At 36.6% G+C, this 26,535-nt stretch overlaps 1 protein-coding gene across 7 annotated transcripts in view; it reads left to right on the top strand.

Annotated features, from left to right (window-relative positions):
* The window catches only part of COBLL1 (cordon-bleu WH2 repeat protein like 1), an 84,228-nt gene that overhangs the window by 39,312 nt on the left and 18,381 nt on the right, over window positions 1–26,535 (top strand). For all 7 annotated transcript variants that reach the window (XM_021398787.1, XM_021398785.1, XM_021398790.1 and 4 more), the window contains 7 exons: window positions 6,378–6,557; window positions 12,790–12,991; window positions 13,984–14,212; window positions 15,621–15,659; window positions 16,515–16,612; window positions 16,742–16,975; window positions 25,893–26,034. In XM_021398787.1, coding sequence (XP_021254462.1) covers window positions 6,466–6,557; window positions 12,790–12,991; window positions 13,984–14,212; window positions 15,621–15,659; window positions 16,515–16,612; window positions 16,742–16,975; window positions 25,893–26,034 — 1,036 coding nt within the window. In that variant the 5' untranslated portion in view covers window positions 6,378–6,465. The remainder of the gene's footprint in view (window positions 1–6,377; window positions 6,558–12,789; window positions 12,992–13,983; window positions 14,213–15,620; window positions 15,660–16,514; window positions 16,613–16,741; window positions 16,976–25,892; window positions 26,035–26,535) is intronic.

The raw sequence follows: 26,535 nt of genomic DNA on the forward strand, positions 1-26,535 counted from the left end.
TAGTTTTGAAGAATAAATATAAGAATACTATAGTACTTTAAAAGTACTCACTTTTTTTTGCAGAAACCTGAACCACAAGAACAAAATAGTGTGGAGGATATTTTAATAGATGTATATGTATAACAAAACTTTTGATTTCTTGAACTGAAACTGTAAATTACTGAAAAAATTCTACATTTTTTTTTCAAATAATTTGCTAGAAATGTGTGTGCATAGAGATAGAATGCAGCAAGCAGCAGTGAAAGATGGATAGGATATAGCGTAGATAGTTACAGGTGATGGTTTCATTTCCATTTTCTGAGCGTAATAGCCATTGGGGGGAGAGGAATGAATCTCTAGAACCTTATGAATAAATGAGCTTTTTCTGCTTTTGAGGAGTGTTGGATTTTGTGGTGGTGGTGTGTGTTTGTTTTTGAGGAGAACTCCAGTTAACTGAAGTAAAGAACTTCCAGTCCTTTCTTTTCTGTCAACTTGAAACTTGGGCTGGAAGAAACCAGGAGAGGAATGAGTGAATCTAAGATATGAAAGATTGGTCTCTGAAAATGGAAAACAAACAAACAATAAAAGAGGCGTTGTGGTATGAAATAAATATAATTTTAAATATGTGCTGGCAGGTGGACTCATCAAGTATTGCAAAATATTAAGATGTTTGTGTGCAATAACCCATGCACATACGCTGTTGTATCTCTGTGTAATATCATTAGACTCTGACTGTAATGGATGTTATGCAATGTTTCCTCATACTGATGAACAGATATATAAGGACTGGGGCTTTCTCTGTCCTTTACTAATAGCATATAGGGTAAGAGAAACTCATACAGTAGGATGTCTGGAAGAACTTCTTTGCTCTGAGAGAACAGATGCCAAGTGTCAGATCAGAGGTAGAAAAATGTATGGAAGGTAAATCCTGTGCCCACACATAGACTGTTCTGCTGTGCTGGTGGTGCTAAGGGTGGGAAAAGAAATAGTCCTACTTGAGTGTTTTCATTTTGGTCTATCACAAGGTTATGCAGAGCAGCTTAAGAGCAGCTCTGTAACTACTGTAACAAGAGAAGCCACGTATTCCAAAGAAAAGTGTTTCACGTGGAGTAGGTATGTCAGTGCTATTGTTAGTATTCAGATGAAGAACAATGCAGATGAAAATTGAGCTGCATTTCGGTAAGGAAAATAAATCATCTGTAATTATACTGCAAATGAAAGTGATGCTATTGTATATTCCTCCATTTTTTCATATCTTTGATTATGTAATTATCAAGTCCTCAACTGGGAGATACAGCTTGCAAAACAATTTGCCTTATGAAATACTTATTTTAAAGGGGCTGTGTATGCGTACATCCTGAAATATATAGTTGTGATTTTTATAAAAGCTGTAAAGGCCTTTTTTTTTTTTTTGAGTGGCTTACAGTGGAAACTTTAGTTGCTTGCTGGCCTATAGCTAGCAGAATTGGACAATAATGCAGCAGTTGTCACTGTACTCTGCACGGTACACCTTGCAAGTAGAATTTGATCTTGAAGATGCACAGTGTGGATGCTGTGAAACTGGTTCCATCTCTGGGGAATATGAATAAACAGCAGGAAAGTTGGTGCTTTATCTATTTAGTGTACATGACAAGTCTATGAGTATTAAAGATGGATTCTGAACTGGGAACTCTTGTAGAGGAAATTAGTGGCTTAAATATTTTGTCTATCTATTGACCAGGACTGATGCATCACCGTAAGTGAAATACATTAAGGTGAACCTGAACTCTTGTCAACTGTTGTTTCATTGAACAGATGATGTGTAAGATTTTGGCTATCCTACTCAGCTACATAGCAGCGGAGCAGCATTATTGTAATAACCAACTGTAACAATTGCTTTGAATGAGAAGTCAAAGACAAGAAAAGATCTTGAAAAAGCTTTACTGAAGTGGCCTCTTTGCTCTCTGGAGGTGATCTCAGTGCTTTTCTTACTTGGAGCGGGGAACAAAAAAGTGCTGCTTGTAGTTTTGTCATGTATCATTTCGTGAAGTTTGAATCTCTCGACCCTTCATATAATTCTGTGTTCTTAGTGGTCCTAGAACAAACTTAGTTTGTTTAACAAACTTAAATCCATCTGTTGTACAGTGGAAAGCTTTTACTCCTCCAGATTTAATGAATTTTTTCAGGACCTGAGAGCTGACTGAATTGCAGTTGAGGTCACTTGTGTCTTTTCCTGTCTTAAGTGATCGCTATGGAAAACTTGAGAGCTGGTCCTAATGAGGGTAGAGCCAAAATAATGTTGCTAAAAGGGCTATGAAGCTGTCTTTGTGCAGTATCTTATGTAATTATGCTCAAGACTGGAAGTTAAGTGCTGTAAACACTAATACTCTTTGAAATCAGGAATTGAGGAGGTGGATTGTTTATGCTGTAGCCTCTGCTTGTGTACAAATCTAGCAGATAGATTTCCACTTTTTCTCCAGTTTTTGAGGAAAGTGATCCTTATCAAGAGGAAGTGCTGGCAGTATCTGGAATATCCAGGTCACTGTAAGTTCAAGTATTTCTTATTATTTTAAAATGCCTTTTGCTAGTTACTGGTGCTAGATACTTTTGCTAGTTATAAAATACACTGCTTGTAGGTTTCTAATAGGATTTTTTTTAACTTTGTATTTTTTTCAAAAATAATGTCAAATAAATATAGTTTTATTTATTTATTGTACCTAGACTTTTATTTCAAAAAGGGTTCTCACACACTGAAATCATTGACACTACTGTTTGTTTTTTTCTTTTGCAAGTAGGAAACACGTTGAGATACAGCAGCAAAACTTAATTTTGTAAAAGTGGGATCTGAAGCACTTAAAATGCTGGCTTTATGGCCTTGCATTTGATTTGAGTGAGTGTACTGCTTTTACTTAACAAAATGATGAAATCTATCTGCATTTTAGCTGAAAGAATTCTTTTACATCCCTCTAGCTGCCTTTCCCGGGGCTAGGAAGAATTAGTAAAGAAAGTACTGTTTTTTTTTCTACTTCATATTAAGCGGTTGATTAGATGGATGACACTCATGTCACAGATCAGTGGGTGGCTGGAGTTGTTTATACTGTGGTAAACTGGGGGAAGCACATTCCTCGGGGTGGGCTGGCATCTCTGCTGTCTGTGCAGTGAAGTCAGCGTGTTGGGGGCAGGGAAGCAGGGAGCACCCACCTTGTATGGGATGCTGCAGCACAATTTCTAGGGGAGTTTTAATTACCCTTTGTCCTTAATTGGTTTAAATTTCTATTTTAACTTGCTTTTGTATGCTGTAGCTAAATCAGCTGTGTATTGATTCTTCCCACAGCTCTCCCTTAGTTCTGTAGTAGTCAATAGAAAAACTCAAAACATACTTTATTTTAACTTCTGATATTTACTTTGCAAATTAGGTTAGAATAGGTCTGCTTATCTCCCAGCACCTCTGGAAGCCATCTGAACATGAAAGGTGCTGTGGGTAGGACCATATATGGAGCACCTTTTTCTGACCACTAGGCTGTTATTTTTATATGATTAGTATTTATTCCTTTTCAAAATAGTTGCATTTTGACTTAAAATTCAGAGAAGAAACTGCCTTAACCATTGTCTCTTTTTAGCAAACTCATTAAAAATGCTAGCATCTTTCCGGCAGAGTTGAAGAGACGAGAGAAAACTAGGCTTTTGTTTGACTGATTTTTATGATGGATATGAGTTTGAAATGATGCCACCACCTTGGAGTTATTTGGATAATTCTGGTTTTGTGATTTTTTTTTGGTGTTGGGTCCCTCAGGAGGCCTGAGAGAAAGCATCTGCGGCAACTTCTTGCTGTCTACATTGTGCAAAAGAGGAGGGGAGGGCTTGCAGGATAATAGTACTGCTTCAAGTGGATTCCCACCATCCTGTCACTCGCTGCTTTTGACCTGCACATGCAGATGTAATAATGCTAATGTTAATTGTTTTCACTATCCAGTAGCAACTCTGGGACCATGGGAATGCAGGTCTCCAAAACAAACAAAAACCTTGTAAGACCAAATGCAACTCCTTTGGAGGGAGAACAAGAAATGAGAGAATAGGTAAAAAATGAAGGAAAAAAATCGATGTGACATCTAGAAACAGAGAATGAGTACGGGGATACCTGTTGCTTGATAAGAGGCTGTCAAATGTCAGTGTAACTTCTGAGAACATAGACTCAGAGGTTTCTCCTCCTTTGAATGGATTGAGAAATGTAAACATGGCTAGCCATAAAAATCCATGAAGTTCTGTTATAGATTAGTGGGGTTTGCTGTTCTTCATTTCAGTAAGTGGAGAGTCATCCTCATTACGCTGCCTAACTCCACATCATGCGCTTGTGCTCTTCATAAATGTGTGTCATATCAGCTATCCAACTACTGCACACGAGTTTTGTCTACCTTTTTCCAGTTCTAGCTCTCTGCAGTGTAAACTGGACTCTATAAATAGGGCTGCATTTTACTCCGGCAGACCTGACATTTATTGATGAGTTCATTTTGAGTTGAGCATGATCTGCAGCAATAGTGGAGTTCCATCAATGAAATAGCATTTGTCTGCTTAATGGGGAAATAGAGTCCACTAGCACTTGTGAACTTTGGCATGTAGTCTTCAAGGACTGAATTCTGTGTTCATTTGTGAGAAATAACCTGAAGCTACCTAAAGATGTTGAAGATGAAAGATGAGTATATAGAAGGGGAAAGGCAATATTGCTCCGCTTTGGGCATGGATGTCTTTTTTTTTTTTTAAATAACATGTTACAAGGTTGTTTTTTTTTTTTTTTTAATAGTTGTAATTATGTTGTTTTTGGCACTTAGATAAAAGCTAAACTCATACAGAACAAACAAAGAGGAGGAGTAAAAAGCAGCTTGATTCATAACATGTTGCTGTAGAGTCCGAAGCTAAATATGCAGCTAACACCACGTGTCATGAATTGTATGTGGAGGGAGGTGTGCACCAAAGCTAATTTGAAATATGAACAGAGAGGAGGCACAAACATTGATGATGAATGTTCACTGGGTGTGTTTGGACATTTGGGAGTCCTGATGAGCTGGGAGAGGCTGTGAATAGTTAATTATTCAGCACAGTGTTCTGAAGTTCAAAACTCCAAGTACTTTCAGAAACAGCTCAGTCATGTGAACCCTCGTTACCCAGTCATCTTTTGCAGTGTTGTTCTGGACCTTGTTTGTTCTTCACTGTAAGTGACTTCAAACTTTGTTTTGCCGAAAAAAAGATGTGTTTCTAAGTGTTGTATGCTACATGTTTTGTATTACTTCTGTAGGAGAAGTCCAGAAGTTAATGGTTTTTTATTTCTTCTGTTTTTAAAGTAAACAAACTTTGGTACAAGATCAGGATCTAAATTGCAAGCATATTTTTGGAAACTTGATGTATAGTATGCTTATACATACATTTGTATTTTAGCTTTTAGTGAGTGTGGCTTCCTTCTAGTCTTTTTTTTTTTTTTAATTAAAATAAATTCTCTTGAGGTAATGCATATCCATGTTTGGCTTTTTTAATAATGAAATTCTTAATCATAGTATCTTTTCCTTGTGATTATACTGGTGAAATGTAAAGTGCTTTGAATAACAGGGGATGTTGTACTGTGTGTTGTAGATAATGAGCCCTGTGTTCAGAATTTACCATAACACAAACAGACTGAGATGTAGAAAGTGTTCCTTTTTTTAATTTAAGTTTTGCAAAGGTTTTTGTGTGTGTGTATGAGAAATGAGACAGGGAAGAAAAGTAAGAAAATAAAAATAGGAAATCAACAGAGGTGACGGGAAAACGTGAAAACAGTTTGTGATTGAAATGTCAGGAAAGATCAATAGTACTGCTATTTTATTACTGCATAGAACCAAATAGACTAGAGTTGGTAGAATTTATTTAAAGGATTGTAATAATCAAAAGAAAAAATTGGAGAGGAGAACTATGAGTATTACCATGTCTATCTATCCAACAGATTAAATATGCAGTGCAATTTGGCTACGTACGGTGTCGTACAGTATTTCTGCTTATACCGATCCAGCAAGTCTGTTTGGAGAGCAGTCAAATAAGGTCTTAACTTCTTATACCACTGAGGAGAAGAAAAACAGTTCATTTAAATATACATTAAAAAAAATAACAAAAACTTTTAGTTTTGGACTTGCATTATTGGATTTTTGTATTTAAACTTACTGTACTAAAAACTAATTAATTTTTATTTGATAAGATAGATATTTTAATTTGTTGGATATTTACCTTCTGTCACCACTGACCATAAGTGTAAAATATTCTCAAATCCTTTCCTTGTACATACTGATTAAATGCCATGAGTGAAAAGAATTAAGCATGATTCATTCCTGTCTAAGACTTGTTAGTTTGCAAGTCTGGAATCAAATGTTTGACTATTAATTTTTATCCATTTATTTCAGAAGAAAAGCTAAAGCACCTCCTCCTCCATCTGAAGCAAAAACGGTCGCTGATTATCCATTTGATGACACAGAATCAGCCAACATAATCATGGAACAGAAGGAGAATGTAATTGATAAAGACATTGAACTGTCAGTGGTCCTGCCAGGAGATGTGATCAAATACACTACGGTTAATGGAAGGTATGTTTATGGAATGATGTTTTTGTTTAATTTTCCTTTCCTACTTAAGTTTACTTCAGCCTTTATCCAGGCTTAACCCACTCTGTAAAACACACAATTTTTTATAAGCCTGAATGTTTTTGAGTAGATTTGGAAACAGAAACTTTACCTACCTTTTAGGAAGACTGTTTTTTTGAAGAAGAAGAAGAAGGTCTGTGTGGCACCCATAAGGATGCATAGCCATACCCGTAGTTCTTTCTTGTCACAGCAGATCTCTAGAAAAAATGCTAATTTGTGTGATGCACTGAATTTTCAGGTATGCTTTTTCTTTATTAGATCTTTCTGCTTCCTACTAAGCTACAAGGTCATGTGTTCAGCACCACCACTTACTGCCTACTAGGAGTCCTAAAAATCATCATTTCATACAAAATCTATAATGTTTCAAAGAAAGCTTCTATTTACAGCTTTGGAAAACTTTTTTTTAATAAATATGTTTTGCTGAATTTGGTTTTAATTTGGAATAAATATTTCAGTCTGTTAATTGATGAAATGGATTGTGCATGTAACTCCCAAGTCACTTTTGACTGATGAGTTGAAATCATAAATCCTGGGACTTAACCCACTGAGGTAATTAATGCTCTATTCTTGCTGAAAAGATCTGTGCTGAGTAATGTAAACATGTTACACCCACCTCACGTTATAATGAGAGGTAGCGGCTGTTGTGGCTCAAATCTGTTCGCATGCTTTGTCTTTTGCTAGAGTTGATGAAGTCATTTTTTAGATATCAAATACCAGAGCTGAGATGGATGAACTTCTGTGGATTATTATTATTATTTTTTCTTGAGACTCCATCTGATTTTTCAGCACAAATTAATTCTGATGTTATATTTCTTAAAAACAGATGTTCAGAAATAATTGGTTACTGCTGTGATACTTTACAAGTGCTCTGCTAGCGAGTTTACAGCAAGGAATATTTCTGTCTATAAATGTGGCTCCTTCTATTTTCTAAATTTCTTAAAGATGAGACTCGATATGCACACTGTCAAGCAGTTCTCCCCCTTCTCTTCACTCCCATCCATGATTGTGAGTACCACATGCTCTGTATCTTGCTTTCCCCAGAGCAGAGTGCCAGAAAGGAACATTGCTTGTATCCTCACTCAGATTACATTGGATTTAATTAGTGTTTAAGACAGGACTGATAGGCTTATTGGGAAGTACAGACATTTCCCAATCAGTTTTAATATCCTTTGGTTACTATTTTATTTTTTTCATCAGTGAGACTTTGTATCAATTTCTTAAATGGTACTCAGGAATAACGTGTTTTAGCACTCCCAGGCTCCTTCAGAATGAAGGGGAATACTGTGCAGGACCTGCACGTCACTGTGAAATAGATTTCAAAGCATCTTTTCTTCTAGCTTTGCTTTGTCTAGAAGATGGTATTTTGTAGACAGATAAGCAAGAACCCACTGAAAATGACATAAATAGATAATCTGCTGACTTGTCTTTCTTGTTCATAACCAGAGGTGGACAGTTTGAAAGCTTTGGAGGTGGAAATACCTTTTTTTATATCTCATTTTTGGGGGACAAGAGAAATGGGGATTTGTATAGCCATGCACTGCAAGAAACGTTTCCACTGTTCTCAGATGAAGTTGGGGTGTTTTTTCCCTGGTTTGGAATAGTGGATAGCAGGAACAAGATGTTGCGTAGGTAAATATCCTTCGTGAGTGGTATGCAGTGGCTGATCAAAGTGGATCTAATGTATCTAAACCGGCTTTAGAGAAAAAGATTTCAAGAGAGTGTAGTTCTGGATCCTTGAGTTGTTTTATGGACAACTAAAGTAAAAAACAGAGACTGAGAAGAGAAAGGAGGACTGAAATAATAGCTCATTCCTCATTTTGAAACTTCTGGCAGAGGGTTTGTTGTGTGGATTCTCTTACTTAAGCCTAGACACCAATCAGTATTTTGTAGTTGGTGGTGATAGTGATTCATTTCATCTATTCAAAATTGAAGGGTTTCTCATGGTGTTCTGAGCAAACGGCTATTATTTGTTTCAAAAAAGTCATGGGAGGAGCAGTGATTATGTGGGAAGGTAAGTGGTTCAGAGAAAGGAACTAATGAAGATTTTTAATTTTTTTTTTAATTATTAGTTTCAGTTGTACACAATAGTAAACTAACTTACAGTTAATGTATTTGGAAATTGTGCATTGAATAGTTTTCCTGGATTGCATGTTTATGGCTTTAGTTTCAGACGCATTTCAGACAGACCTTAGCTTGGCTGAATTTGTTTCCTTACAGCCCTTTGAGTTTCCATTTGATCCCTTCTTGAGTATTTCCAGTCATTAGGGTTTGCTTAGCGAACTGTTGGTTTACTCTGTACGGTGAATAGCAAGCTTTGTGGTGTTGCCCTACTTTCCAAAAGCTATTGTACTTACATTTGTTAGTAACCCGTTCTGGAAGGTTTGGTATTTTTTGTTGTTCTCAAACAAATACCTTTTTCTTTTTAGAGAATAGCATTAATAAACACTTTAGACAGGGAGCTACAGACTTAAGTAATCAGAGATTTACAGGAAGCAAAACTGCCTGCGTGTAGGTTTATTTTATGTATGTATTTATTTTTATTTTTGTTCATCTTCCAGCCCCACCTAGTAATATTTTTGGTGGCTATTAACAGAGTTATGTCTATTTGCTGGTGTTTCTCATTATTCTCATGATGGGAAGACTTGCCTCTAAAACTTGATTACGTAGAAATATATACTTTAAAAAAAATAGCAAGCAGAATGTAGAAACTTGATGCATATTTCCTTTAAACACTTGATCCAGTATTTAAAGTGACATCTTTAATGGCTAGTTTTGAACATGCTATATACTTAACATAGTTTGATGCATTCTAGATGGAAGTTCATCATAAATCAGACAACTGTTAGCCATTTCTTACTGTCATTTAGTCATGTGGAAACAACCAGAGGAAAACAGGTAAGGAATGGAGGAGGGCAGGAATACTCATGATGAGAGATTTCCAGAAAACTAAGTAATGTAATGAGTTTAAATAATTGCAAATAGACATGTTACTGAAATAAAATGAATAAACTCCATCAGACGAGACAGCTGCTGGGCACCTCTTAGTTTTACTAATTCTGAAAGCTGTAAAATTCACTGCATTATATGTATTCCTGTACCTTCATTCTTGGAAGGCTTTAGCAAAAAGTAATTTTATGAGTTTTGGAGAATGTGATTACAAAAAAAGATTTGTTTTTTGTATCATTCTAAGGAAATGTAAAGCATTTGTGGGTGGTATCTTGGCCTCCAACAGAGTGGGGGAACTTAAAGTCTGACATCCTCCAGTCACACAAGTTGTTTTTGGAAGTACCAATGGAAAGCAAATTTACAGCGAAACATTGCTTTTATGTACTAATTTGCATGTGCCTGCCTGTTTGAGAGCAGCTGTGTTTCTCACTGGTCTGCCACTATTTGTGACAGGTTAAGGTGAGGGTTTGCCCCCTTCGCCATGGTGCATTTCCACAGAAGGGTTTTCTGTGAGCTTTGCCTGTGAATTCCTATCCTGCTCATCTTCAGCATTCTTACGTTGCTCCTGCAGCTGAAAACCAGAGGAAAGGCACCTTTTAAAGCTAGTTGGTGCATAAAAAATAACCGGAAGAAAAGGTCATGGGTAACTTCTTGGATGGCCTGGTAACCAGAAGGTGGACAGTACTTCTGGGGTTGACGTGTCTTCTCTGGCTGCCTTCTCCCATGCCAGCCCACCCCCAGTGAAATGTGCGTTTCCAGTTTCTTATTATCTCTAATAAAAGTGAGTGAGATGGATGCAATTGTTTTGTTAACGGTTAGAAGTAAGAGAAATAGAGTAGTCCTTCTTTCTAATCGGAGCAGGCTGTGTTGTATGAGAGTGAAGAACTGAAATAAATTCTCTCTTTAAGTGATGTATAAATGAAAGAACAGGGTTGTTGGTTTTTTTTTTTTTTTTTTTTTTTTTAATCCTCAGTTCATATCTCATGGTATCCTCAGGCTGATATAAATCATCTAGATGAGAGTGTGGGAGTTTATTACATTCTTTTATATCTTTTCAGACTATTTTATAGCTGTTTTCTGACTCCTTATAGAGCATTGTTTTTCTATGGATTTTGGTTTCATTATTCCACCTGCCTTTTTCTCCTGAGGCGAGGAATCTCTTCCTCTGCTTAACCAGGCAGAAGCTTTCTCTTGAAACAGAAGGAGCAGTATGTGCACGAGGGAGTCCAACTGAGCTGCTAGAAATTAGAAGACAGGTTGCTTAAGGGATGCACAGCATGTTCTTTAAGAACAGGTGAAAATAGGAAGTAGATTCTAGGATTTATTAAAGGGGAAAAAGTAGTATTGCAATAATTTCTAAGCTTCAACCATTCTTAATTCTTTTTGTAGAACTGGATTGTACAAAAAGTCTGTTAAAATGCATACTTAATGTCTAAATATATTCATAATCTTTGTCATCTAGGATTCCGCTTAGCTTGATGACTCTTTGAAGATATCTTCAAATATCTTCAGTATCTTCAAGAAGGAGGTGATTGTCCCCCTCTACTCAGCTCTTATGAGGCCCCATCTGGAGTACTGCGTCCAGGCCTGGGGCCCTCAGTACAAGAAAGACGCAGGAACAGGTCCAGAGGAGGGCCACCAAGATGATCAGAGGGCTGGACACCTCTCCTGTGAAGAAGAGTTGATGGAACTGGGCTTTTTTTTAGGTTGGAGAAGAGAAGGCTCTGGGGAGACCTCATTGTGGCCTTCCAGTACTTGAAGGGAGCATATAAACAGGAGGGGGAACAACTGCTTACATGGTTTGATAGTGATAGGACAAGGGGGAATGGTTTTAAACTAAGACAGGAGAGGTTAGACAGTAGGAGGAAGTTTTTCACGCAGAGGGTGGTGACGCACTGGAACAGGTTGCCAAGGGAGGTTGTGGATGCCCTGTCCCTGGAGGCATTCAAGGCCAGGGTGGACGTGGCTCTGGGCAGCCTGGTCTAGTGGTTGGTGAGCCTGCACTCAGCAGGGGGGTTGAGACTCGATGATCCTTGAGGTCCTTTTCAACCCAGGCCATTCTGTGATTCTATATCTGTTTCCACATTTTGTCATGCTACCAGAAGACTTCTATCTGTTATAAGATTACATGTAGAGTTTAAGATTTTTGATAAAGCCGTACTAGTAGAGTCTTGCATTAATTTTCACTTAGACACTTCAGTATTCTTTTCAACGTATCATTTGATTGCTTCAAACTTCTATATTATTTTCAAAATATCCTTGAGAGACAAAGTAGGTGATATATTCCATGTTTGTAGCTGTAATTGAGAGATGTGGAGGATGTCTGCATGAAGTTCTCCTTACAAATGATTATCCAATTCCAAAAATTAGGACCGTTGTGCTCTAGTGACCTGATAATTCTATAACCGTATTTAGTTGCTGTAGCATGCTAAGTTACTATATTCTCCTTATCTTCAGTGCATTTAACATTTCTATGATACTTCTGTTTAAAATACAACTTTAATAAATTCATTCTGGTAGCAACTGGGAGTGTTCAGCCTATCTTAATATGCTGTTTTGTGCTTTTTTTCACTGCTCACTAAGAGCAAAGGGCATACTGATAGTGATCATGTATGCAGAATGTGTTTTGACATGGTTCATTCTGAAAAGGACATCTGTTGCATCACACAGATTTTATCAAGAAATGGGATTCAACTACTGTCCTGTGATTTAGCTTCTTCCCCTTCATCTGCATTAAATGCATGGCTCTTGTTTTGTGAACCCTAAATCCTTAAAAGGTGACTTCCTCAAACTTCATTTCACCTGCTTCTTCCACATGGCTCATGCTCAGAATTTCTGTAAATTTGTCTCTTGTAACCTTGGAATAGCTGTCAAAATTTTAAGCTTTGGAAGAAAACTGTTCTTGACTGACATCACAAGTACTGCAGTTCCCCCTAAAGTCAAATGAGGTGGCTAATCCACATCTCCATGCTGGTCCCAGGAAAGCATTACTTCACATAAGCAAAAATGCCCCCCTTTGCTCTAGCTCTTGCTATGCTTCTGTATAACCTGTTTCATTTTAGTGATTTTTTTTTTAAAAAAAATCATTTTTGTTGTTAATTTTGTTGTTGTAATTGAAAACATTTAAAATAAAAATAAAATTTAAAATGGAAAGGTAAATGCTTTGTGTCATGCTTTAATAGCCTGCTTAATTATCATCTGTTGTGACTGTTTCATTTGTATTTTACAGGAAGCCCATGATGGACTTGCTGATCTTTCTCTGTGCACAGTATCATTTAAACCCCTCAAGTTATACTATAGAGTTGGTATCAGCAGAAAACAGCCAGATTAAATTTAAACCTAATACACCAGTGGGAATGCTTGAAGTGGAAAAGGTGATTGTAAAGCCAAAACAAATGGATAAGAAGAAACCTGCTCCAGTGATACCAGAGGTGAGGACTGAAATTATAGTCTATTGAGAAACTAGAATTATTATTGTATATTGTATTCAACAAGTTAAGCTGATAGCTCTTGTTTCAACTTTTCCTGTTATTTCTCATCCTCTCACTATGCACCCCTGTGAAAAGCTTGTCAGTGCATTATTGATGACCTCTTCTTTGAGTAAAAATATGTCTTAATTTGTTGTGTCAAGCATCTTTGCTGCCAAAAGAAAGAAACATTACAATATTGTTTGAGATTCTATGCCTTAGTGTCCATCTGAACATTTTTGAAGATGGAGTGTGGTTGAATACAGCCTTCTACAAATTGAAAATCAACAACTTGTAACATCTGTCATGCTGTGTGTGAGATATGGATATTAAAAAAATACAATATAATACCCATACACTCTCTAAATACATGTTCACTTTCCTTTGTTACATACTACAGTTTTTTTTCTTGTTACGTTGCTCTTTTTTTTTTAATATACCCTCAAGAAATCAGGGGCTTTTAGAAGTACTAAAGCAATTTCTGGGAGTTGCCTGTCTGTCCTTCTCTGTCAATATAGAAGAATATTGTAGTTTTTTGTTGTTGCTATTTGTGGGTTCTTTGTTTTAATCTATCTAAAGCACTTACACAAGGTCGGGGGGCTCTTCAACTGCCCTTTTAACTTCTGTCCTATGCACGCATGCCATGCACATACTCATGGCTCATTTGCTGTCTTCTCTAGCTACTTAATGTAACCTGGTTTGGCATCCTAGTCCAGTTGTGTACCCTACTGGACAGACAAATGACAGGTGCTAAAGGAGCAGACTATTTCAAGTGTCCTTTCCTTGGGTAAAAAGGAATTACAAATGATTTCTTAGTTTCTCTTTTACTGTGACTGAATATATAACATTGAATATGGCCCTAATGAGAATTCCTGTGATTACTGTAAGACTGTTACAGAAATGCTGGTTGTTACAGAATCTGTGCAGGATATTTACTGGAACTCTGTTCTCTTTAGCAAACAGTAAGGGTAGTGATAAACTACAAGAAGACACAGAAGACAGTAGTAAGAGTTAGTCCACATTCACCGCTTCAGGAGCTCGTACCAATTATCTGTAGTAAATGTGAATTTGATCCTTCACACACTGTGTTACTGAAGAATTATCAGTCTCAAGAAGCCCTTGATCTGACAAAATCTCTTAATGATCTTGGACTAAGAGAATTATATGCCATGGATATTAGTAGAGGTAAGAAAACTGAAGATAACTTTGGTAAGTTCTTATTATAGAAAATATACACTACTGAAATATTATGTAATTATACTTTTTGCTTTGGTATGAGTGGGTTTGATTTTGTTTTGTTTTTTTTTTTAATAGAAAAACTCATCAAGAAATTAATTTCTCACAATTCAGGATGTGTTTAATTCATCTCCCCCAAAACTGAAACTGGAACAAGTGTGCCTTTACTTATCCCAAGGAAATAGCAAAGGGTGGCAAAGTACAAGGCATCCTTTAAAAAAAAAAAAATTCTTCCTTTCTCTTGCCTTTTCTCAAAAGATACCAACAATTCTGTATTTTCCTTAGCTTGTAGAGAATGCATAGGATCATGATGTGCTGAGAACAAAAATATCAGAAATGTAGTTCTAAAATTTTGAAATGTTAGAATACTTTGATAATGCTTTTCAGTTTAATATTTTAGTATTGTTTGGTAATTTCACATATAGATCACGAAGGAACAATAATTATCTTTTAAATCATGATTTAACAGGAGCTATATTATCTAACTTGCCTATATTTGTGCACACATTCTATTCCTGGTTTTAACTATAGCTGTAAGCCTATCTTTATTGTACCATGATTAAAAATTACTTCCCAAAGGCCAGTTATCTTGAACAGCAGGAGAATGTCAGGTTTGGAAAATATGCCTCTTTTCCATGGAGAAAACGATAACAAAATATTTTTTTTTGTCATGGGAAAAATGTTGCCTAAACGTGTTGCTTGGACTACATGCACCCACAGTGAATTATCTTTGTTGTCTGACTGCCACTTTCTTCTACAGACCGGCAGAGCTGCCTTTGGTGCAGCACAAACTGTGTGTCATTTGAATGAAATAGCAGCCAAAAATCTTTAGGAAAGGATGCAAGGGAATGCACGCTTCCCACAAGGCAGTGCCCCAGTAGGAAGTTCAGATATACTACAACTCATTCAATACAAAGTAGTTCAGCATTTTCATTTTGCATACAACTTAAAAGCTCTGAATTTTCAGCTTTCTTCATGAAAGTAAATGGTGAGGTGTGCCTTTATGTAACAATTTAAATCATGTTTTATTCAAACTATATTTTCATTATACGTTCCCTTCTGGTTTTCAAATTATGGGCAATCTAAAGCTCATAGCGCAAGCTCTTTTATGTACTAGTTTTCCTCTTCAGAAATGTAAACAGAGCCTCTCTCCATGCAATCTGCGTTGCAGTCTGCATTGTATGTCTTCAGACTCACTCTTAAATTGCATATTGCATGGAGTAGTAAAGATATGCATTGTTTTACTGCAGTTATTTTTCCTAACATTGAAGATTCAGCTTGGTTTTCTGTGTTTGTAACTTATAACTGCATTCTTGGTTTAGCTTGACGTTTTCTGTCTTTTTTGTCTTTCTTGTAGCCGCATCACCAGTTGACTTAAACTTGCCATCTTTGAAAGGTAGGCCTCACTGAAATAGGCTGCAAAACTGTAGAACTTACATGACATTATTGTCCTCTCCTGTAATAACATCTGCTTAACTGTGACTTCAGCAATTATCTCTAACCTATCATAAATGCATATAAAAAAAGAAATAGAAATGTATATACCCAACTATGTATGAAGTATTTGTGTATGGTTTTACTTCGATTGTTTGAAAACTTATACTCATTCATCCTAGCCCTCTAGTGGTGTTGCTACTGTTCTGTTGGTTACTACTGCATTTGCATTCAATGGGATTTCCTTAAGAAAATAAAATCTAGTAAAAACTATAGAGAGACAGCATCTATATTTACAAAATGTCTGTGTGAATGAGGGCATGTAAAGCAGGATAAATTCTGCAAGATCTGATTATCTTTACCATGACTGCCATGCCAGTTACATGTGCAGCACCTATCAGGTCTTTCAGTGGTTCATACCATGTGGAGGCCTGTACCTGACCTGCCCTGCTTTGCTCTGTGCTATGTATTTAAGCTTTTAGGAATTGTGAACTGGAGAGGCTGATGCTCTCTTCCCTCCCATAGCCTTTGTCATATGAACTGTAGCATATGACAAGTAGGATGGCTGGGGTAAGTGCTGGGGGTATTAATAGCAGCTGAAACATATCTATTCTGAGCTCTGAGAAAGAGGGGAAGAACACTGATGGTAGGAAACCTGTTCATTTTGCAGCTTTTAGAAAAACTATTAATATAAGTGATTTGTGGTGAGCTCTGTATATTCCTCCAGAAGGCTTATGACAGACAGTGAAAAAGAAAGAATGCAGGAGAAATAATGTGTGCAGTAAATAACATCTAGAACTATTGTCTCTTATTTTAGACTCCCATCGCATATCTGAAAACTCAGATGTACTAAAAGAGAAAGAAAACAAAGGGTTTTTCAGCTTTTTTCAACGAAGCAAGAAAAAAAGAGAACAAGTAAGATATAACTTTGTATAAGCAGAACTTTTATTTAAAAAAAAAAATCATATTGAGCCATCAGTACTGTTGAATGTTTTCCAGAAAGTTTAAGTAACGTATTTTTTTTTCTTTCACCCAAATCCCAAGACTGCCAGTGCCCCAGCAACTCCATTAATGAGCAAGCCAAGGCCAGCATTTACCACGAGATCTAGCACTGTTAGCAAGCAGTATGATTCAAACACTTTGCCATCTGAAATGCCGAAAAAACGGAGAGCTCCTCTACCACCTATGCCAAATTCTCAGAGTGCCCCCCAGGAACTTACACAAGTCAGGACTGAATCTGATATTGTGAAATATAACAGCCTTGATAGGAATGAACAGGTTAGTTGCATTTGTTTCACTTCTCCTAAACCAAGAAGGTTAGAACTGATAACATTGATAATCTTGTTATGTATCTCCTGAAGCTTGAAATTAATGGAAATAAAGCTGTAATACTTGCTTTTGAAAATTTTAGTTGGAAAATAACTACAGAAATTGGAAGATGCATTTTTTCTAGTCTTCATGTCGTGTATCCAAAGTAGCTGATCTATTCTGAAAAAGCAAACCAAACTTTTTATATAAGCTGTGAGGACCTTCTTGCTTTTCTAGATGATTAAGTAACTTTTTTACATGAATAGTTTACACAGATATTTTACTTTTTTTTTTACATTGTCTCATTTTAGCATGTTCTGTAACTGATTTTTTTCCTGTCATTTTTAGTATTTCAGTTAAATATGATAAAGAGTAGATTGTTCATTATGCTATTCAAAAAAGTTGAAAATCTTGGGAAGGAGTCTTAAGAATCTTGTGCTTCCAACAAGTTGAAGTTTTATTTTAGTGGAATGAGGATGTACTTAATTGAAGCTTGTATTAAGTTACCCATATACTCATTGCACTGCAGAAATTGAGCCAACAGAATTTGGGGAAAAAATGAGACATTATGCAATGTTAAGATATTACCTCTATTGCCAGTTAAAAACTCAAATTAAAGCTTAAGACTAAAACTATAATTTTAAATTGAGGATCACTTTTTTTTCTTTTTTTCCCCTTTTTCTTTTTTTCTTTTTTTTTTGCTTTAAAACCAGAATCTAAAGATGGTCTCCAATAAATGAGGTTATTGGCATGCTAAAGAGAGAAACTGTAGAACTAAATAAAATGCAAGTCTGAGGGATTTATTGTTTGTTAGACTTGGAGAAAAAAGAAATTTCAAGCTGTGACTTTGTTTAAATGTTGATTTGCTCATTCACTGATGCACAGGACCACAAGAGAGCACTGTTTAACATAAGTTCTGAATTTGTGTATTGCATCTTGCTGAAAAGTTTTATCAGTAAAAGACAAAGATTTCTTTTTGTATTTTAATAAAAGGAACTTTGGAAAAAAATAGGTTTTTTTATTTTTTACCTCATTGTGTTTGTCTTCTAATTCAATTCAATTTTCTGGAAAATAATTTATTAGTGTCAACATGCTTTTAATGATTAATATCCTCTTCCGAATAACAGTAATGTATGACTGCCGAGTTTGAATCTGTCACTCATTGAAATTACTTAGATTTATTATTTCATACTAACATTTTTTATTAATCTAAAGTGATTTGACAGAAGTTGAATAACTCATGAAGAAGATCCTCTTGTAATGACTCCTCTTTAATTCTGATTTGATTGTTACAGTGTTTTTATTGGGTACTGCAAAGCTTGGGACCTAAGTGTGTATGAAGATTTGCTGTGTACTGTGAATTTTATTAATTCATGTAAAATATTTTGTCATTTTACTACCTATAAGGGCTGCTCCTAAAGTAATGCTTCCTATTTTATTATGTTGGCCCACAACCTCAGAGGCAGATGTTGGTGGTATGGCAGTAGAGGTTGAATCTTTCTGCCAGTATTCCGTAACATTCTGTGGCTATGCAACAGATGGCAGCAGAGGGGCAGTCTGGCAAAATGGCATCTGGTGTGGAGGTGCATATGAAGCAAAGGTGCGTCATTCAATTCCACCATGCAGGAAAAAAATTCCACCCACTGACATTCACTGACTCTTGCTGTACATTTATGTAGACCAAACAGTGGATGTGAGCACAGTGAGGTTATGGGTGTTACGTTTCAGCAGTGGCGATTGTGATGTGAAAGGCAACTCATGTTTTGACAGCTATGCACAGCTGTCACACCACAATGAATAGCATCTTGATTAGCTCATGGGTGCAAATTGGTGGACTGTGACCAGGGAACTGTTTATGGAACTGAATATCAGCTTCAGTGCAATAGGAAACAACAGTGGCAATGTTGGAATATTGCAAATTTTGCACCAGGTGGGTCCAAGAAAGGCTCATGCAGGAAGAGAAAGAATACTGTATGCAAGTTTGTCAGGACCTATAGAACCAATATGAGGCTGAAGGTGATGGTTTCCTATATTGCATCATTGTCCTGTGATGAGGTGTGGTGTCACCAGTTTGAGTCGAAACAGCAGTTTGCAAAGTGACAACATGCGAATTTCCCATTGAAGAAAAACTTCAAGATACAGCCCTCACTGGGTAAAGTGATGTGCACTGTCTTTTGGGATAGGAAAGGTGTGATCCTGATGGATTTCCTGGATCTCGGACGTACTCTCAACTCTGACCTCTACATCGTGATGCTAACTAAGCTGAAGGCTTGAACTTCCAGAGTCACGCCAGAGAAGAGGATAACCTTTCTCTTGCAAAAAAGTAATGTCAGACCTCATATCAGTTTGAAGACCATGGAGCACATTGCCAGTCTTGGCTGGACTGTCCTACCATACCAAATCTGATCTATATGGCAGGTGCTTTCTGACTTCCATCTGCTTAGGCCAGTGAAGAATGGACTGCATGGGCAACATTTTCCTTGCAAAAATGCCCTCATAGCAGCTGCGCAACAGTGGGTCACATGTGGTGGTGCAGATTTTTATGAGTGTGGCATGCAGGCTCTTGCTGGTTGCTTGCAGAAGTGCACAGCTAATATCAGTGACTATGCAGAAAAATAGTGTTTTGTAGCAGAGAATTTGCTCCATTGATTAGTGTTATTGTGGTCCTTGTATCTCTTGTAGTTTCCATGGAAGTAAATAGGAAGCATTACTTTCGGAACAACCTACATACTTTCCATTAAGTGTGATCCATTGAACGAATGTGGACTGCAAGAGCACATGTATTGCTCAACTTGGTCAGGGAACTGTTAAGTATTATCATAAACAACCTAGATAATGCAATTGAATGCACGTGCAATAAGCTTGCAGTTGACAATAAAGTGTGAGGAAATGTAGTTATGGCTGAAGAACCACCATTCTGAGAGATCATGACAGTCTGGAACAGTGAGACTGAACAAAGATTCATGTGGAAGTCTTCATCTGGAAAGGAGTAATCTCAAGCAGCAGTGTCGGGAAGGAGTCCCGCTGTGTGATCCATTGTTCCACCTTGATTCCAGTGTACTTAATAATTTTTAGGCCATAACTGTATTACTACATCCAAATTTGGTTCCTGCAGTTCAAGGGAGAGATTAAAAACATCCCAGGGTCCAGTGAAGGGACACCACGATTTTTAAAAATTGAATAACTTAATGTTCTAGCAAAAACAAGGCTATTTATTGCCTTAATTGCACTTCTTTAATACTTAGAAGGTATCCTCTTCATAAGGATGCATGATAACTGGATGAGCCTACAGACATGAGTTACTTCAGAGAGATTCCATTCAGGTAGAATTAGAATCATAGAATCATAGAATCATAGGTATAAGAAGAAAATTCTTTGCAATGGGAACAATTGAATGATGGAATAAATTTCTCAGAGAGGTGGTAGAATCACTTTAATGGGAAGCGTGTAGGCTCCTGAATAACCTAGGGACCTTACTTTTAGCAGAAGGTAGGACCAAATGATGTCTGGAAGTCCCTTCCAGCCTAGACTTATCTATTTCACATGGATGATCCAGACTCTTGATTTTCAAAACTGTACATGCATAACTAGGAGAACAGAAAAAATATAGTAGGACAGCATCACTAACATAAACCCACCAATAGACTGGGCACAAATTGAGTAGTGCTGGCAATGGGAAGATTTGGCAGCTTGTTTCTCAGAGCTTCCACTGAAGTCTCTAAAATAAACAGAAGGTACCTCTAGCTGTTGAGAATTCTGGTTTCACTTAACTGTAAAATAAAAAACTGTTCCCTTAAAAATGAAGTGTTAGGTGAGGGACAACATAAAATAAATTTATTAATAAAAGAATTTTACTTAGATAAAAATGTTGTCTGTGCCACTTGCAGGTTTTAAATGAGATTGGGCACTGTTTTAATTGCACAGTAAGAATCAGTTTTTATCTCAAGAATTGTTATCCTAGATACGAGATTTGAAATGAGACAAATAAGCATTGTAGAAGAAAGTTAATGCTGATAATTGTGCTCCTTTATCTGTATCAAATGCATTAGTAATTCTTCAACCCTAAGTGACTAAACAATCTTTTAGTCCAATTTATTTCTTAGTAATGCAGCAAGTACAACAGTCACGCTAGATTACAGTTATATTTTACTGTAAATGATAGAAAATTTGCTCTTTTCTACTCCCCACTGTTGAAAATGTGTGTCATGCTGCCACAATTTAAAGTCTGGTTCAGGTTACTACCCAGGCTGATTGGTGTGTTTGCTAGGCTCTCAGAATGTCTGGGAGTTTTGCTGTTATTGCGGTGTCCCACTATGTTGCTTTTAAGTATACCTAAATTTTGAAGCCTTCAGTTTATTCAGCAGTCTGGATGCATAATTTCTTCTATGGACAAGGATGATCTTTTGCGTGTGCATTATTGTGGACAAATCTCTTTTCTAACATCCACAGGAAAGACAGAGTGAAATATCAGTTTTGCCTTGATAAACTGCTTGGCTGGTCTTGATAGCAACGTGCCAAAGTAGTGCCATTAGACAACAGTGAAACGAGCCAACTTTAAGGGAATAGTGTTCTCACTGTTTTCTTTCTTGAAATTCACAGTGTATTGTAGTTCAATTTCTCAGAATATATATAAGGGTTTTAATGTTTACTTCCTTCAGCTTCTTTGCTTCTCTTAAAAAAGAAACTGCTTTCTCTTTACATGAACAGTTACATTCTGACATGAAAGTTTTTCCACCTCAATTTCAGAATAATTACAAAACCAGTTTTTGAAGATGTTTTCCTATTTTTAGGTGAGAAATTAGTATGATGGATGTAAGAGTCTAGCTTTTACAAATTATGTTGCATGATTTGCTCATTCTTTGTTAGATACAGAAGATGACTAGTACAGCTTAAATACTGTATTTTTGTCTAGTAATTTCAATGTTGAATCAAATTGGAAAATCCCTCCCTTACATGTTGGTTCTAATTTTGGGCAAGATGGCTCTTGCCAGAAGTATGTTTAGAGCTAGCAAGTTTAAACATATAATCCAGTCTGTGTATCTTCTGTTTTCATAAAAGTGGATGCAGTATTCTAGTAATAGCTGTTTTTTAAAAGAGAAGCATTTCTCTTAAATTGCTATTTTTCTTCCAAATGGTTTATTTATGAAAAGTAAATAGGGATATCTTTGTATTTTTTTCATTAAAGTTTGTCTCCTTATACTGTTTCCAGTTACTGTAAAGAAGCGTATGTAAGCTATGCTTGGATAGGGATTAAGATTTTTAGTCAAAACGTGCAATTCAAAAAGATGGATTGAACATCTCAACTGTAGAAATACAGCTTGCTTTTATTTACTCAACTGTAACTCCCGAAGAAATTGAAATCTCCAGTCTCCCTGTTAGAAGAGAAAAGGAAGGAGGAGTTGGAGGAAAATAAGGGGGTTAGGAAGCAACTAAAGCATAAAGTGTTCCTGAAGAGGTTTATTAGTCACTGTTATGGAACAACTTGGAAGATTGCTGAGGGGTGTGAGTTCCATACTTGAGAAGTTAGACCAGAAGCTCAGTAAAGCAGGGACACAGCATCGCCGTGGTGAGCCTTGGGAGATCTTCAATAGAGCCAGTGCTCACTGTGGGATGGCATTGCTCAGGGCTGCCTGTGGTCTTTTACTTAAGTTTGTTTGAAGACCATCTGATACCATTTTGAAATGATTTGGAATTGATGTGGATGCTGCATCCATCTGTGTCTCCTATATACCAAATAACTGACTTTCTCCCCTTTTTTTGTATCTAACTCTTGTACTAGCAAGTTTTAGAGCTAGAGAAAATGTGCACGATTTAGACAAATTGTAGGAGAGATTGGTAAGTTTGGTATTTCGTACAGAATGCTTTCAACTGAGTTTTTCCAAATGTATTCTTATGTTCTTTCTTTCCAGTAGGGCGGAGGTATATTGGTTTATCCATAGTACTTAGACTAATTTGGAGTATTTTGGAGAGCTTGATCATGAAATGGAAATTGAGTGCATTATTATCAGAGCAAATACAATATTTTTGTTTCTCTGCTTTTGATTTTTTTTTGTTTTGTTTTGTTTTCCTGCTACAGTTTCTGTGTGCTTGTACAAAAGGAAGAAATGAGCTCTAGTAGTATGGTTAGCAATGTGCTTTGTTATCCCATTCCCCTGTGTAGCCTCTTCTAAACCTACTTACTCTTGGAACAAAAGGGATGCTGCTGATATGAAAATACATATATAGTGATCATTTTTGTGAGGTATGCTTTCGAACACATGGAAATGCTCCACTATATTCTTTCCCCAGTACTTAACGTTTTTCTTCTATTTCAGGCACAAACTAACTAGATTTAATTGCCTTTCTTTTGCTTTTTTAAAATGCTAGGAAGGGTCAGGCACCACATCTGCCATAGCCTAGAGAGGCTGGAACGTGGGAAGCAATGGTCTCTGTAAGCGTTGGCTTAGGCTGCTGTGGGATTTGGTGCCAAATGCATCTGCACACATTAAGGCTAAAATGTTTTGTTTCCACGCTTGTTTTTTCCGAGATAAGATGTACAGTGTGAAAAGTGGAAATCTTCTTTTTGTTGTGGAAGTTAAGATGAAAGTGTTCACTCCTGTTTCTCCTTTAATTACCTTAGGGATTCTAACATGAACTTTAATTAAGTGCAACTGGTAAAGCACTGGTTATCATTGGCAGCTGGTACGACAAATGAATGCCCAGATGTACGTTCTAAAACTTTGTCAAATATGTCTCAATACCATTATTTTTTCCATCTGTTTAAAGTACTATTTTCACATTACAGTCTTTGTTAGGATTTGAAAGCTCTTAATATTCATATGTTGAATAATTCCTGAGAAAATCTGTTCAGCACTTGAACTGTAACTGGAACATTTAGTACTTTATCGAAATCTCTTTGCAAATCGTTTATTTCTTTGAATGCAAGCGGTGGTAGAGAGGCTTATAAAAATCTTCTAGGAGCATTTGTGCTCTTATACTGAGAACATTATCCCCCCCATACATTCAGCCTTTCTTGTGCAGGTGGAACTCTGGTGACATCTGTTTGGCTGAGCAAATGAGCGCAGAGCTCCTTGCCAGCTGAGTCAGCTGAGGGAGGCTGTGCAGAGCAGCTGAGGGTGCAGACCTCTGAACAGAGCAGCAGTGTGTGTGTGCAGAACGGAAGGGCTGCAGCCTGGAGAGTAGATACCACAAGGAGAGAAATAGAACCTACCCAATAGCAAGATGGGAGATGATTTAATAACAATAAAGCCTCGTTTGTAGAAGTAATATTAAATCTGACATTCCATCCTGCAAAAATTCAGATGCTGAATACTGTTAATTTACTCTCCTGTAGAACTGTTTGGGAACTGTGAATGAGAAACTATAAGCATGTGAAGTTTTAATCCAGGATCTGACTTGTTAGAAAATATTCAGTCATGCAAGTATTTTTAATTAGGAGTGGAGTACTATGTCCATATCCTCTGCTGTTCTTAAAAGAACATTTCACCTTGTGCTTTGTTTTTTTTCCTTAAAACCTGAAGCCCCACTTTGATGTAAAGAATGTGATGCTTTGGCGTTAGAGTGATTGGCAGTAAAATCATGTGAATGTTTTGGATATCAGAATCTAAGGGCTCTGTCATTACCTGATACTGAGCATGGACATAACACAGCAGATGACTAAGTATCCCTAGGGCAGCTCAGAGGATGGTTTTCACCATCCCGGGTTATTTGTTCAGGTGTTCTGCTGAGATGTAGCAGGACCTGCCAAACACTGCTTCACAGGCAACTTGTGCCAATATCTCTTCTTGTGTAATTTTCTTGATAATTTTATTACATAAGACCAAATACTCTAGCTTTTTGTCTTTAATAGCTTCCTTACTGTAAGATGCATATTCCTTTTCTCGTGTTAGCTTGATAAATGATAAATATTTTATTCCATGGATGTTGGCATGGTAAACAATTCTGTTGTCAGTGATCTTTTTGAAAGAATCATCTGAGGAAACAGAAAATTGTAGGCGTATGTATGCCATCTCTACTACTTGATATTCTCCTTTGTGATGTTTCTTCAGCATGAGGCAAACCGCAGTTAAAAGTGGCAGGCAGATTTACAGCTGGAATTGGAATGTATTTAGAAAACAATTTAAAGATCAATTGGACTGTTGTATCATATGAATTGGGAAGTTCTTAGTAGGTATCCTATAAGTAATCTTTGATTTCTTTTTTAATGCTTTTGATTTTTTGTAGATTAAGAACTGTCTTCTACTATGATAATATGAGGGGATTATTACAATTAAACATGAATGGGTAGTATAATTTTTTTTCAATTTATTGCAATTTAACATGAATAGATATTATGATAAGACAGTCATACTTTACATATTTCACTTCTGAAATATGGCATTAGAGAAATTTCTGTAAAAGTTCAAGTGTTTTAAGTAGAGTAACAAAATCCTACTAGTTACATATATAGTCTAATTAGGAATGCTGTTGAAGGAACAGAGAAGGAAATGCTGTGTCATTTCTGTTGTGTCTAGCTGAAGGAAACGTTCTTTCAGAATTATTTTAGCTGCTTTTAGAGACTTGTTTGGGTTTTGTAGAATGGCCTTAGTCGGGCATAAAGGGATACAAATGCTCTTTTATATTATACATAACAGCTGACTGTTTTTCTGCTGTGTCTTGGACCTCTATGTAAATGTTCAATTACTCTAGAAAGTATTTTTTAGAGTTTCTTTTATTATTTTAAATTTGGAGAAAAAAGGTGAGAAACATAATACGTTTGGTAATAGGTGGACAATCTCTCTTGCCCGAATATATATAAGTATAAAATACTTTTGGAGAATAATTACAAGAGCTATTTTTCTGGCTTTCATTGCCAATAATCCTTTTCCTGCCCTGTCTACCTTCTTAGGCTCCTTCAGAATTAGTCAGAAAAGGTTCTCTGCCGCTCAGTGACACAGCTTCCATGAACTCTCTACGGAGGATGAAGCGCAAAGCACCCTCACCACCCTCTAGAACACCAGAAGATCAAAGTGAAGGCAGTAATGAGACTGGTAATCTTTTTATACCCTTTAACTGGGAGGCAACAGAAGGTATGGCACTTAGGTTAAACATTAAAAAAATACTACCCGATAAGAACTTTAGGTAAAAATATGAGTGTTAAACATCTTCGGCTTGTAGGAGAGTGGTAATTACTTTATTGGATTGACTCATGTAGTGTGAAAAAGACATTACAAAGTTTTAGGGCGTGCAGATTAGTATCAAATATGCACATTCACCCAATTAGTTATTGTTACGTTAACTATAGCAGTTGTTTTTGTGTTACATATATGGGGAGAGAAGATTAGCTTCTCTGCATCTGAGACTGATTAATAGAGGGGCTTAATTAATTAATAGGAAATGGACGAAGAAGAATTTTTGTTCTTGACTTTTATTCTTTTATAATTCTTTTGTTTGATCAAAAAGTCAATTCTCTGAGGAACCTAAGATTTGATATTAAAAGTATCTGGGAAATGTGACAACAAGCACTGGTTACTTAAGAGAAAATGCTTTTT

Source organism: Numida meleagris, chromosome 5 (assembly GCF_002078875.1).
Source record: "Numida meleagris isolate 19003 breed g44 Domestic line chromosome 5, NumMel1.0, whole genome shotgun sequence".
NCBI lineage: Eukaryota > Metazoa > Chordata > Aves > Galliformes > Numididae > Numida > Numida meleagris.